The sequence below is a fragment of the Sus scrofa genome, chromosome 6, assembly GCF_000003025.6.
Source record: "Sus scrofa isolate TJ Tabasco breed Duroc chromosome 6, Sscrofa11.1, whole genome shotgun sequence".
Taxonomy (NCBI): domain Eukaryota; kingdom Metazoa; phylum Chordata; class Mammalia; order Artiodactyla; family Suidae; genus Sus; species Sus scrofa.
The window spans coordinates 106,975,065-106,990,095 of record NC_010448.4 but is presented as its reverse complement, the minus strand read 5'-3'; the positions used below and the strand labels follow the sequence as shown (position 1 = coordinate 106,990,095).

Here is a 15,031-nt window from a genome sequence, read left to right as displayed (position 1 = left end):
TCCACAAGCAGGAATACTCTCAGACTTTCTCAAACCCACAGTAGCCCCTGGTGGACTCTAGTTTTTGCAAGTAGTATGAAAATCCATATGGCACTCAGGCTTATCTGAACTACTTTTCAAAGATAACTGAGATAAGGACCATTGTGGTTAAATATATTTAAAACAAACGAGTTATTCACTCAAAACAGATGCTGAATTCAAAATAGTTTTTGGTCTTTGCATATCTTCTCAAACAGACATTAAAAATAAAACCGCTCATGTAGGAGTCTAAAACAATTTGACAAACATACTTTTTTTTAATTTTTTATTTTGTACTGGAGTATAGCTGATTCATAATGTTGTGTCGGATTCAGGTGTATGGCAAAGTAATTCAGTTACACATATACATACAGCTATCCTTCTTCAGATTCTTTTCCCATTTAGGTTATTACAGAACATAGAGTTCCCTGTGCTATATAGTAGGCCCCTGTTGATTATCCGTTTTATATAAAGTAGTATTTATATGCTATTGAAAAGGTAGGAAACCACAACTCAGGAGTACTTCTACTTTACTAATATTCCAGCTAAATAAGGTTAGGAGTTTTTGCTACCTCTCAACTTTGATCATAAAGTAACTGGCAAATTACCAAAGGAAAGATTTAAGATTCAATTCTTGTGCCTCTGAGCAGCATTATACTTAAACATTCTAGGAAAAAAAAAAAAAAAAAAGCTTTTTTTTTTTTTTTTTAAGTCCTTTTGCCTTTTCTAAAGCCGCTCCCGTGGCATATGGAGGTTCCCAGGCTAGGGGTCGAATTAGAGCTGTTGCCACTGGCCTACGCCAGAGCCACAGCAACGTGGGATCCAAGCCGTGTCTGCAACCCACACCACAGCTCACGGCAACGCCGGATCCTTAACCCACTGAGCAAGGCCAGGGATCGTACCCGAAACCTCATGGTTCCTAGTTGGATTCATTAACCACTGTGTCACGAACTCCAAAAAAAAGCTTCTTACAAAAAAAAAAAAAAAAAATTGTGTGTGTGTATATCCTTAACCTCACTAGTAACACATTTCAGTATTTCAGAATCTTAGATTTAAGATCTTCCTAACCTCCAACCTGGATCTATTTTTTAAGCCTATATGGTGGTATTCCTTCCATTAAAAATGGGTATATAGGAGTTCCCACTATGGTTCAGTAGGTTAAGGACCCAACATTGTGAGGATGTGGGTTCAATCCCTGGCCTCGTTCAGTGGGTTAAGGATCTGGAGTTGCTACAAGCTGTGGCGTACACAGGTCACAGATGCAGCTCAGATTCGGTGTAGTAGTGACTGCACAGTAGTCCTGCAGTTGCAGCTCCAACTCAACCCCCAGCCTGGAAACTGCCATATGCCACAGGTGTACCTGCCCCCTGCCATAAAAGGGAACATCAACCTACGAACACTCACTGAATAAAAACAGGAACCATTTAAAGAAGTGTAACATGTATTTATGATTCTTAGAAAATCGCTACTGAAACATTTTTTATACAAGTTCCATCAACAATTTATTTACATTCAAAAAACCCTAAAAAATTAAAAACTATATATGTCGAAAGGAAATACATAAGAAAAATTTAAAGATTTCTGGAAAATACATACACAAGAAAACAATTACTTTACAGATTATTATTCTAAATTAGAAAACCTTAGTTGCACAAAGACCTTAACATACAAGGTATGTTGCTTCCTTTCAAATTTATCTAAAGTATTCAAAAAACCTAAAACATTCAGGTCATTATTCTGTATTGATACTGGCACCAAATGAGATGTTGAGGGACAACCCTATGGCCCACTTCCAAAAGGTTACCTAACAAGACTTGTGAAGGGGCCTCAAATTAAAACTTGGCTCTTTTCCCCTCTTGTCCCATCTTCCTTCCTCTCAAACCCAAAGCGGCTCTTGTTCCAGTCCTCCCTTTTAGCTGTCAGCACCACTGACAATATGGCAACAAAATAAGTACCTGTAGGTCATGCTTACCAATTTCTTTCCCTGAACCTTAACAAGGAAATACCCAATCCTATGGCTTTTACTCTTCAATTTAGGCTCCTATCTAGTCTCTCTTCACCAATTACGTCTAATTAACTCAGGCCTCCCGTCATTCTCATTCATCTGACCTACTCCCATAGTTTAACCAGCATTCACTTTATTTGTAACTCAAGTTATTCTTCACACAAAAGACAAAATTCTTTTTATAAAGCACAAAATTTGTTTCAAACTCTTTAATGTAACTCTACTAAATAAAGAACAAATCTCGTTTAAAGCCTACTTCTGTGGACCATTCCAGACTCATCTGCTGCCATGTTCCCTCATACATAAATCTCTAACTTATCAACTTAACATGTGCGGCTCCTCAGACTTCAATGCTCTTATACATTACCTTGTTGGCTTGAGAATAGATATCCTTTAAAACTCAGCTTCTCTCCTATGAAACTTTCCCTGACTCTCACAAAATTAGTTTATATCTTCTGTCATCTCACTTATCACATGATAGAATAATAATTTGTTTCCAAATATGTTGTTTTTATTGGACTGTGAGCTTCTTGGGGACTCTATGTCTTAATTATTTTTATTCTCAGGATGTATCATAGTACCTCCTAACTAGAAAGAACCAAAATAGGTGTTTAATCGAATCCTTAATTCACCTTAATAATAATCATGGGTTTTTTTCCCCTTATTTTTGAATCCTTTAATATGCCTTAATAACAATCATGGATTTCCCCACCCCACCCCACATCATGTTTTTTAATGGCTTTTTTTTTATTATTGTGGCAAAATACAAGTAACATATTGGTAACTTTGCATAAAATAAGTCTCCTAAAGACAGCACACAGCTGAAACATTTTTTTTTTTTTTGTCTTTTGTCTTTTGTGGTTTTTTTTTTTTTTTTTTTTTTTTATTTTCCCACTGTACAGCAAGGGGGTCAGGTCATCCTTAGATGTATACATTGCAGTTACAGTTTTTTCCCCCACCCTTTCTGTGTTTTTTTTTTTGTTGTTGTTGTTGCTATTTCTTGGGCCGCTCCTGAGGCATATGGAGGTTCCCAGGCTAGGGGTCGAATCGGAGCTGCAGCCACCAGTCTACGCCAGAGCCACAGCAAAGCGGGATCCGAGCCACAACTGCAACCTACACCACAGCTCACGGCAACGCCGGATCGTTAACCCACTGAGCAAGGGCAGGGACCGAACCCGCAACCTCGTGGTTCCTAGTCGGATTCGTTAACCACTGCGCCACGACGGGAACTCCCTGAAACATTTTTTAATCAATCCCACCATTCTCTGTCTTTTGGAATTTAATCATTTTAAAGTAATTACTGAGAAGGAAAATCTATCATTTTACTATTTGTTTTCTACATGCCATATAGCTTTTTCCACCCTCGTACTCCTACATCACATCTCTTGTATTTAGTTGATTTTTTGGTAGTGAAACATTTTAACTCCCTTCTCATTTCTTTTTTAGTATATTCTATAACTGTTTTCTTTGTGGTCACCATGGGGATTGCTTCCTAAAGTTCTGACACTCTAATTTGAATTTATACCAGCTTAACTTCAACAACATACAAAAACTACTCATTTACGGCTCCATTCCCACCCTTTCACCTCATCTTTGTACACTGTGTGCCCAAAAACATGAACTAATAACTTGAAATTTGCAAAATTTCTGGTCATTGTTTCTTTAAATAACCTCTCTGCCCTCTTTGCTTTCCCCCTTCTCCTTCTAGGATTCCCACAATGCACATGGTGATATGACAGGTGATCACCCACAGGTCTCTTGGGTGCTCTTCATTTTTCTTCAATTTTTTTTCTTGCCTTCTATTTATCAGACTTGATAGTGTCCATTGTCATGTCTTCTAGTTCACTGGTTCTTTCTTCTGCATGGTGAAAATTGTCTTTGCAGTCCCCTGCGAATTTATCATTAAAGTTCTTATACTTCTCAGTTTTGGAATTTGTTTTTGGTTTCTTTTTAGGTTATCTATGTCTTCACTGATATTTCCATTTTGTTCAATATCCATCTTCTTGACTTCCTACACATCTTCATTTATTTCTCAAGGATATCTAAGACACAACCGTTTCAGAGTCTTTGTGTAGTAGATCTGCCATCAGGTTTTTCTCAGGTCCAATTCCTGTTGATATTTTTTTTCTTTTGAATGAGCTATGCTATCCTGTTTCTTTGTATGCCTTGTGATTTTTCCATTGAAAACCTGACATTTGAATCTAATAATGCCATAAGTCTAGAAATCAGAATCTTCTCCCTCCACAGAGTTTTTTAACTGTTGTTTTTGGTTTTTGGTTTTTGGTTTGGCTTTTGACTATTTTAGTGTGTCTTCGTGCTTACAGTCTGAGATGTAAACTTAAGGTCCTGAGGTCTTTTTTGTTGTTGTTGGCTTTTTTGTTGTTGTTGGCTTTTTTTTTAGGGCCACACCCACAAAATATGGAGGTTCTCAGGCTAGGGGTCGAATTGGAGCTGTAGCTGCCAGCCTACATCACACCCAGGGCAACACAGGATCTGAGCCATATCTGTGACCTACACCACAGCTCATGGCAATGCTGGATCCTTAACCCACTGACCATGGCCAGGGATCGAACCTGGGTCCTCATGGATGCTAGTCAGATTCATTAATCTGAGGTCTTTTTTAAGTCTACACTTTTCCTCAGGTATGTGCAGTGTCTTTCTAATTTCCCTCATATGTGCAGTTGCTTTTGAATATCCTCATCTTTAATGCCAGACCCCAGTAAAAGAAAAAGAGAAAAATGGGAGAGGAAGGATAAAAGAGCACAGACCCTTAAATTCTCTGGAAGATCCTTCTGCCAAAGGGTAAGGGCTTGCAATGGGAGGGTGCAACATTGACTGCCCACCTCTGTACCTGCATCTCCGTAATAAGAAGCAGCAATTAGCAATCAGAACACAGATCTTGATATTTGTAGGACCGGATTCTTATTACCCACCCTGCAAGCTGATCTAACAACATATACATGGTTACCTGTATGGCTTGAGGTAGGGGTATGGGTAGCTCCTGCTGAGCTAAGAGCTGAAATTAATCAAAGTTAATCACAATTAACCCCCAAGCCTTTCCCTTGAAATAGCAAGCCTTCAACAAGACCCAGGAGTTCCCCTCGTGGCTCAGCAGTTAACGAATCTGACTAGTATCCATGAGGATGCGGGTTTGATCCCTGGCCTCACTCAGTGGGTTAAGGATCCAGCATTGCTGTGAGCTGTGGTGTAGGTTGCAGATGTGGCTGTGTTGTAGGCTGGCAATTATAGCTCCTATTCGGCCCCTAGCCTGGTAATCTCCATGTGCCACAGGTATGGCCCTAAAAAGACAAAAATAAATAAATAAATAAATAAAAAATAGTTACATCAGAAAGAGTCTGTCAGTTCAATTCCTAGTACTTCCTAGGCCGCCACTGTCCCAGAATTTCTTGTAACCATCATGATTTTTACCTTCAATAAAATTAAACATTTCCTGAGCCCACTGACATTTTCAGCAAATTAATTCAGCTATTTTATTATTCTCAAATATAACAATATTGTACTTCTTCTTATTTTCCTTAAAGCTCAATTCATCAAGATGCTGCTATTCTGATTTTAAAAGTTAAACATAATGTTTGGAAATGGTGTATTCTGGTTCATTCATTCATTCATTCATTCAATGAGTATTTACTATGTGTCTACTACGAGTTCAGGACTGTTCTAGACATGAGAGATACAACAATGGGCAAGATAAAATTCCTGCCCTCATAGAGTTTAAACAAAATAAGTAAATAAAGTATAAATGTTAGGTAGTAGAAAGTGTCAAGGAGAAAATACAGCAGAGAAGAAGGATTAGATAAGACAGCCAAGGGATGTCCCCTCTCAGGGAAGGATTCAGTAAATATGTGAAAAAGAGAGAGAAAGCCATGAAGATATGTGGGGTATGAGAAGGTTGAGGAGATTAGCATGGTAGCAGCAGGAAGGTTGAAAACTATTTAAATTTTGGACATATTTTAAAGAGCCAAGAACATTTAGTGGTAGGTCAAATGAGGAATACAGAAAGGAAAAAAAAAAAAAAAGAGGAATCAAAAATAATTCTTAAGATCCAAACTGAGCAACAAAATAAACTTACTGATAAGGGAGGACTATAAAACTATGCTATGTCCCCTTTCAAAACCTGAACTTTTCTCATTTGGGCAATCTCAGATTGCAGTTTACCTTCCTATAAAAGGGACCTTAAAGACTATTTTCTGGGTCTTATAAATTAAATCTTTCTTTTGATATCCCATGTTTTTAATAGTGCCAGTATTCTGGAGGGTGGGGGAAAGTGTGGGGATAGGGTGGCGGGAAAGTCTCTAGTTACAACTTGAACTAATATGAATGCCCAGGAACCATGTATACCAATTCCTAGAGCCATTTTGGAGGTTATTATTGTGAGTCCTGGCTTGTTTTAAACTGACCGGTCCTTAAAGCCTACTTGCCCTTTCCTTTTCAGATTACAGTTAAATAAAATGTTTCTACAGTTTTGTTTTCATTAACCAGACAGAAGAATAGACAGAATTAGCAACTGTTTTTTGAGAAACTGTACTATCTAACTTCTACTAGCTGGAAAGAAACATTTAATAAGAACAGAAAACAGGAGTTCCCGTTGTGGCTCAATGGTAATGAATCCAACTAATATCCACGAAGATGCAGGTTCAATCCCTGGCCTCATTCAGTGGGTTAAGGATCTGGCATTGCCATGAGCTGTGGTATAGGGCACAGATGAGGCTCAGATCCTGCATTGCTCTGGCTGTGCAGCAAGAGCTAGATCTCCGATTCAACCCACAGCCTGGTAACTTCCATATGCCACAGGTGCAAACCACCCCCCCAAAAAAAAGAACAGTCCAACACAGGTAATAATACCTTAAATTCCCATTGTGTTCTATATTATAAATGATGTCTTATTTATTTCAAGTTATTAGCACAGAGGAGGAAACTTATACCAATTAATTGGTATAAGGAGGCTTATACCAATTAAACTTTGTGCCCAATATCATTTTGGACAGTAATACCATTAAAACTGAGTTTTCTGACAAAGTCTAGTATTGTTCCCTACCATTAATATTCTCTATTCAAAACAATTTTCATTAAGCTTAAATAATAAAACCACCTCAAGTTTGCTGCTATCTTCAGTATATATTTGCACTGTATTTGAAAAACATCGTGAAGAACACACTTTTTAAAACTGAACTTTTTTTTCATTCAATCCTTCACATATTTACTTATTATATTCATCATAGGGAAAAAATACTGAGTCCCTGGAGGATCAAAAATTAGCTCAACTATATCAACATACCTAAGATCTCACAGTCCTCGGCGCCTTTACCTATACATTAAGAAGCAAACAATGTAACCCTACTGTACTGAGGGTACAACTTTCCAAAATAGCTGAGTTTTCCCTAAGACAAAGAAATAGGGAAAAAATGTAACCTTATTACATATTTGAAAGGTAATATATATGAAATAATGTAGTTGGATAAAAGCTTAAATCAACCCTCCAAAAAAACCCCTGTAATAGTCATCTATACTAGAGGCCAGCAAACTTTTCTGTGAAGAGCCAGAAAGTAAATATTTTAGGTTTTACAGGCTATATCTCTTGTCACAACTACACAACTACTCAGTTCTGCAGCTATAGCATAAAAGCAGCCAGATACAATAAAATAAATGAATGGGTATGTTGTATTCCAATAATACTTAAAAATACAAATGGAGGGCTGGACTTGGCCAGTAGGCTATAGATTGCAAACTGTGATCTGTACTATGCTGAGCCCACTTCCTGATGAAGATGAAAAAAATGAAAGGATACAGACTATTACTCTCTTTATTCTTTAACCTCAAAATTTTTAATAAAATTAGATTTTTAAAAAATCATTGTTAAGTATAATAAAGTTTTTAGAAAAGAGCACTGATCTTTTAGGATACATACTAAAACATTTACAGATGAAATAATATGATATCTGGATCTGCTTCAAAATAATTCACTGGAGGAAACGGGAGGTAAGAGGGTACAGATAAGACAAAATCAGCCAGAAAAGGAAAACAAAGTAGGGTAATGGGTACACAAGATTCACTATACTATTCTATTTCTATAAATGTTTAAAATTTCCAATAATAAAAATATTAATAGCAACAAATCAATTTACCAACAAGCTAGCACATGATGAATCACAACTTGAACTGCATTTGCAAAATCATTTTCTCCATCTTTTAAACCAGAATTTCCCAACTTCAACACTACTGACATTTTGAACCACACGATCCTTTGTTGTAGGAACTGTCCTGTATATTGTGGGAGGTTTCAGTAGCACCCTAGTATCCGCCAATTAGATGCCAGCAAAACTGCCCTGCTCCCTACCAACCAATTGTGATAATCAAAAATATCTCTAGAGGGAGTTCCCGTCGTGGTGCAGTGGTTAACGAATCCGACTTGGTTCGATCCCTGGCCTTGCTCAGTGGGTTAAGGATCTGGCGTTGCCGTGAGCTGTGGTGTGGGTCGCAGATGCAGCTCGGATCCCCCAGTGCTATGGTTGTGGCATAGGCCACTGGCTATAGCTCCGATTAGACCCTAGCCTGGGAACCTTCATATGCTGCGGGAGCGGCTCAAGAAAAGGCAAAAATACAAAAAAAAAAAAACTCTAAAAAAATGTCTCCTGTGGGACAAAAATGTCCCTAATTGAGAATCACTGTTTTAAACAAACTACATTGCTGTTTATGACAGATAATGTTATTCTTAATTCTAGAAATATAAAACTACAATGGATTTTTTGGTCTTAGGCAATGAATTGTATTCATACTTCTTTTTTTTTTTCTTTTTCTTTTTTTTTTTTTAAAGCCCGAACCCACAGCATATGAAGGTTCTTAAGCTAGAGGTTGAATTGGAGCTGTAGCTGCCAGCCTATACCACAGCCACAGCAATACGGGATTCGAGCCACTTCTGTGACCTACACCACAGCTCATGGCAACGCTAGATACTTAACCCACTTAGCCAGACCAGGGATTGAACCTGAGTCCTCACAGATCCTAGTCAGATTCGTTTCCACTGCACCATGATGGGAACTCCATATTCATATTTCAACCCAATTTTTATATGTAGTTTTTCCTTTACCAGTTGGAACACTGTGTTATTAACTTAACCTGATATGTAAATAATCCTTTTTTCACACTATTTCTACAAATCACATCTGCCTCCAATGGTTTTGAAACAAAAAATGCACAGAATGGAAATACAAATGAGAAGTATGGTAAAAGTCCACATGTATCTCACTGCTTTCGTAACACACCCAGTTTTCAAACTGAAAGGTAAAATTATTTACAAACAACTAGCCTACCAAGCAGTGCTCAAACTCTAGTCTTGGCATGTGTACTGTAATAACTAACCACTCATTTTGTATTTGAGTTCAATTAAGGAAAAAGAAAACTTATTCTTAAAAAAGTGGCAACTTTGTTCCCTCTCCCACAGCTGCATCCCTATTCTTTTTTTTTTTTTTTTTTTTTTTTTGTCTTTTGTCTTTTTACCTTTTCTAGGGCTGCTCCGTGGCCTATGGTGGTTCCGAGGCTAGGGGTCTAATCAGAGCTGTAGCTGCCAGCCTACGCCAGAGCCACAGCAACATGGGATCCGAGCCGCATCTGCCACCTAAACCACAGCTCACAGCAATGCCAGATCCTTAACCCACTGAGTAAGGCCAGGGATCGAACCCGAAACCTCATGGTTCCTAGTCGGATTCATTAACCACTGAGCCTCGACAGGAACTCCAGTTGCATCTCTATTCTACACAACCTCTCACGTGAACAAGTCTTTAGAAACACAAATTTATGGATAGTCTCATGTTGTCAGGTTTAGTAATTAAATTGTGAATAAGAAAAATACACTTTAAAAAATCAGGCAGGAAGAGCTCCTCTTGTGGCTCAGCAGAAATGAATCCGACTAGGGTCCATGAGGACACAGGTTCAATCCCTGGCCTCCCTCAGTGGGTTAAGGATCTGGCGTTGCCGTGAGCTATGGTGTAGGTCTCAAGACACGGCTCAGATCCCGCATTGCTGTGGCTGAGGTGCAGGCCGGCAGCTACAGCTCCGATTCAACCTCTACCCTGGGAACCTCCATAAGATGTGTATGCAGCCCTAAAAAGACAAAAAAAAAAAAAAAAAAAATCGATCAGGAGTTCCCGTCAGGGCTCAAGGGAAATGCATCTGACCCGGTTCAAACTCTAGCCTGGGAACCTCCAAAAAATAAAATTAAATTTAAAATTCAAAAATCAGGCAAAAGATTTTTCATTTTTCAAGCTCTCACCTTACTAGCTTTCATCAGAAAGATGTTAATATTTTAGTAGTTGTTGCTATTGTAGTTTCTGGAATTCATTAAACTAAAAAGTGGGACGTTCAGCTTGGGGAATTCACCCCATTTCGCAGATCATTTTAAAACAATAAAATAAAGCAAATGCCTGCTATTTACAAAACACTGAATTTATAACAAATATTAGGTTCCTAAATTAATGACCAAAAAAAGTATGACTTAAAAATTACTATTGTAAAAGCAAAATCAAATAATGTAATCTCATTCATAAATACATCACGGTAATAAAACTAGTATGAAGTTTACAGACGACTAATGTGCTAATTTAAAATTCAAGCTTTAGGCAAAAGAAAATTCCAACATCAAAGATGACTTATTTATAGCTACAACACCAATGGCTCTTTCGTAGCTGTCCAACAACTTGATACATATAACAGGAAAAATAAAAACAAAAATAATGTTAAGACTTCTCTTTTCAAATATATGTCTCCAAAATTTTGCACATCCTGGTGCTGCAGAGATGCAGCCAATCTTGTTGTGCCACAGTGGGAACTCCTATAATATATTTTTAAATGATTAGGTTATGGTTAATTACAACAAAAGTCATCCCTCATGCTAGCCCTACAATGAAATCCCAGTGACAATAAAAAACCATTTATTTCTTCTTTTTTTTTTTTTTTGGCCAGGCTGGTGGCATGTGGAAGTTCCTGGGCCAGTTAACTAACCTGCACTACAGCAGAGATCTGAGCCACACAGCAGTGACAATGCTGAATCTTTAACCACTAGACCACTGGAGAACTCCTTACTTCTCCTTTAATAAGAATATACTCTAAGTTAAATTAAGCACATATACACACATAGAGTGATACACATGCACTGCAAAATCTTCAAAAGCCCACATTAGGGTCAAGAAACATTAAAACTAAATAAATTCTAATTTACTGGTGCCCTCGGGGGCGGGGGAAGGGACAGAGAAAGGTCACAGATCAGGAACAGTTTTGCCCCACATGATTTATACTCCTCTTGCCTCCATTTTTCCAGTATGGTTTGTGACTAAATCCAACTGGGCTCTCAAGGGCAGAGAGGTCTTACCATAACAAAGGGAAACTCAGAAATCTCCACTAAGAATCAAGCCTGGAATATTAAGGAATCACAGAAAGACATAAAATGGTTCAAGATGTCTCTTTTTTGTTTGTTTGTTTTTGTCTTTTGTCTTTTTTTTTAGGGCCGCACCCGCGGCATATGGAGGTTCCCAGGCTGAGGGTCAAATCGGAGCTGTTGCTGCTGGCCTACGCCACAGTCACAGCAACACCAGATCCGAGCCTCGTCTGCGACCTCTACCACAGCTCACAGCAACACTGGATCCTTAACCCACTGAGCGAGGCCAGGGATCGAACCCGCAACCTCATAGTTCCTAGTCAGATTCGTTCCCACCGTGCCATGATGGGGACTCCTTCAAGTTGTCTCTTGCCAATTTTTTCTTTTCAATCAGAAGAGCTTAAGAAAATATTAAATTTCAAAATGAAAACAATCCATCTCATAGAAATACCATCTAGGACATTAATTTTTACTTAAGATATTTTTAAAGCTTAGTTTAATTACCTCTGCTTCTACATCCACATTTTGCTTCAAAAGTAACTTCAAAATGTCAACATGTCCATTCTGACTAGCAGCTTGCATAGCTGTGTGACCAGCACACTGTCCATTTACCTAAATTAAAAAAAAAAAAAAAAGATGAAGAAATGTTACAAATCAGAAAAAGCCAATCTATACATCTAGTATAGGTTTAAATCCGGCAAACTGTGTGATTCTATGAGAACAATTTAATTTGATGTTCTGTATATCCTAGTATAGGTCATCAGAAACCAAATTCTCTAATTTAGGGAGAAGTGCAGGCGTTTTTTAGAAAGATGAAAGTTCCATTGTTCAAAGAGTTATAAAGAACTTGTACCAGTCTGCAAAGTTGAAAACAGAAAGGAAGGAAGGGAAGGAGGGAAGAAGGGACAAAGGGAAGTAAGTTATATTTGTTTTGTGCATGTGTGTCTATTTGAATCATTAAATCTCAGAGTCTGTTCCAATGAATAAAAAAGCAATGAAGTGAATGGAAAACCTTTAGAAAAGATATGGGCTACTAGAGTATAAATAAATTCAACTCAATGAATATAACTAAATACCAACTGTAAACAAACTACCATGAGGAGTACATAAATGAGTTACCAGGGTAGCTACACATAGCTGTTCTACTATGAAGGAGTAATCTCCAACTTTTTCTTCACTTTAGATATTGTGCAAATGCATAACTTACCCATAACATATGCAAGCCTAAGTACAATTCCTTAATCCCAGCACATTCACTCCCATCCATAAAACCATAAAAGATGGTTAAGGACACCAATTACTAATATCAGAAACAAAAGAAGGGATATCATTACAGAATTCCTGGACATTAAAAGGATAGTAAGGAATATTTATGCCCACAAATTTGATAAACTAGATGAAAATGGTCCACTTTCTTGAAAGATATACTCTGCCAAAACTCATACAAAAAGAAACGAACCATCTGAAAAGGTTTATATCAAATTAAATAAAAAACTAATAACTTTCCAAAACAGAAAGCACCAGGCCTATATGGGTTTTAACAGTGAATTCTACCAAACTTTTAAAGAATTATACCAATTCTCCACAATCTTTTTCAGAGGATAGAAGCAATCTATGAAAGTAGCATTACCCTAATACCAAAAGCAGACAAGTATACTACAAGAAAGGAAAACTGCAGACCAGTATCTCTCATGAACACAGATGCAAAAACATCAACAAAATGTTAGCAAATCAAATCCCAAAAAGTACATAAAGAATTACACACCACAACCAAGTGGGATTTATCCCAGATATGCAAGACTGGTTCAACATTCAAAACTCAGTGTTATCCATCACATGAACAGAGTTACAAAGGAAAATCACATGATCATTATCAGTAGATACAAAAAAAAATCATCTGACAAAATCCAACACCCATTCACGATAAAAACTTGGTAAACAAGGAATTTCCTCAATTTGATAAAGACTAGATACAAAAAACTACAGCTAGCATATTTGATATACTAATCAATGGTGAGAAACTCCAAAGTTTCCTACTAAAATCATGTGCAAGACAAGCATGTCCTCTCTCATCACTTTTTCAACATCATACTAAAACTCCCTGCTAATACAGTAAGGCAAGAAAAAGAAATAAAAAGGATACAGATTGAGATATAACACATAAACTGTCCTTATTCACAAATGACATGATCATCTATGCAGAAAATCCAAAAGAATGGACTAAAAAACTCCTAGAACTAATAAGTGATTTATAGCAAGGTTGAAGGATATGAGGTTAATACAAAAGTGTCAATTGGGTTCCTAAATACTAACAAGTAGAATGTGAAATTAAAAACACAGTACCACTGCATAGAAAAGGAAATAATCAACAAAATGAAAAGGCAACCTACCAAATAGGAGAAAATATGTGCAAATTATATATCTGATAAGGGACAAATACCCAAAATATATAAAGAATTCAAACAACTCAATAGCAAAAAAAAAAAAAAAAAAAAAATCTGATTAAAAAATAGGCAGAGGGGGATTCCTGCCATGGCTCAGCAGAAATGAATCTGACTAGCAACCATAACGTCGCAGGTTCGATCCCTGGCCTCACTCAGTGGGTTAAGGATCCAGAGTTGCCGTGAGCTGTGGTGTAGGTAGCAGACGTGGCTCAAATTTGGCGTTGCTGTGGCTATGGCGTAGGCCAGCAGCTATAGCTCCAATTTAACCTCTAGCCTGGGAACTTCCATATGCAGAAAGTGAGGCCCTAAAAAGACCAAAAAAAAAAAAAAAAAAAAAAAAAAAGGCAGAGGACCTGAATGGACATTTTTCCGAAGAAGACATACAGATGGTAAACAGGTACATGAAAAGATGCTCAACATTACTAATAATCAAGGAAACGGAAAAAACAAACAAACAAAAAAAAAAAAACAATGCATTTACGTTATCATCCCCACAAATTAAATTCTTAGGTATAAATCTAACAAAATATGTATAAGATCTACATGAGGAAAACTACAAAACTCTGGTGAATGAAATCAAGGAACTAAAGAAACAGAGAGATACTCCATCTTCATGGATAGGAAGACTTAATATTGTCAAGATGTCAGTTCTTCCCAAACTGATCTATAGATTCAGTGCAATCCCTATCAAAATCCCAGCAAGTTATTATGTAGATACAGACAATGTGATTCTAAACTTTATGTGGAAAGGCAAAAGACCCAAAATAGCTAACCCAGTATTGAAGGAGAAGAACAAAGCTGGAGGACTGACACTATCTAAGACTTATTACAAAGCTCCAGTAAACAAGATAGTGCAGTACTGGCCAAACAATATTCAAATGGAACAATGGAAAAAAAGACAGCTCAAAAACAGCCTCTGATATATCATCAAGTGATTTTTAACAAAGGAGCAGGAGTTTCCATTGTGGCTTAGCAGTAACAAACCTAACTAGTATCCATGAGGACATGGGTTCGATCCCTGGCCCTGCTTAGTAGGTTAAGGACCTGCCATTGTGTGGCTTGGATCTGGCATTGCTCTGGCTGTGGTGTAGGCTGGTACCTGCAGCTCCGATTCAACTCCTAGCCTAGGAACTTCCATATACCATGGTTGTGGCCCTAAGAAGACCAAAAAAAGGA

The 15,031-nt window shown here is 37.5% G+C and overlaps 1 protein-coding gene across 1 annotated transcript in view; it reads right to left on the bottom strand.

The window, feature by feature from the left end:
* Window positions 1–15,031, bottom strand: part of MIB1 (mindbomb E3 ubiquitin protein ligase 1) — a 125,150-nt gene that overhangs the window by 53,049 nt on the left and 57,070 nt on the right. Inside the window, exon 10 of the mRNA XM_003356369.4 lies at window positions 11,916–12,023. Coding sequence (XP_003356417.1) covers window positions 11,916–12,023 — 108 coding nt within the window. The remainder of the gene's footprint in view (window positions 1–11,915; window positions 12,024–15,031) is intronic.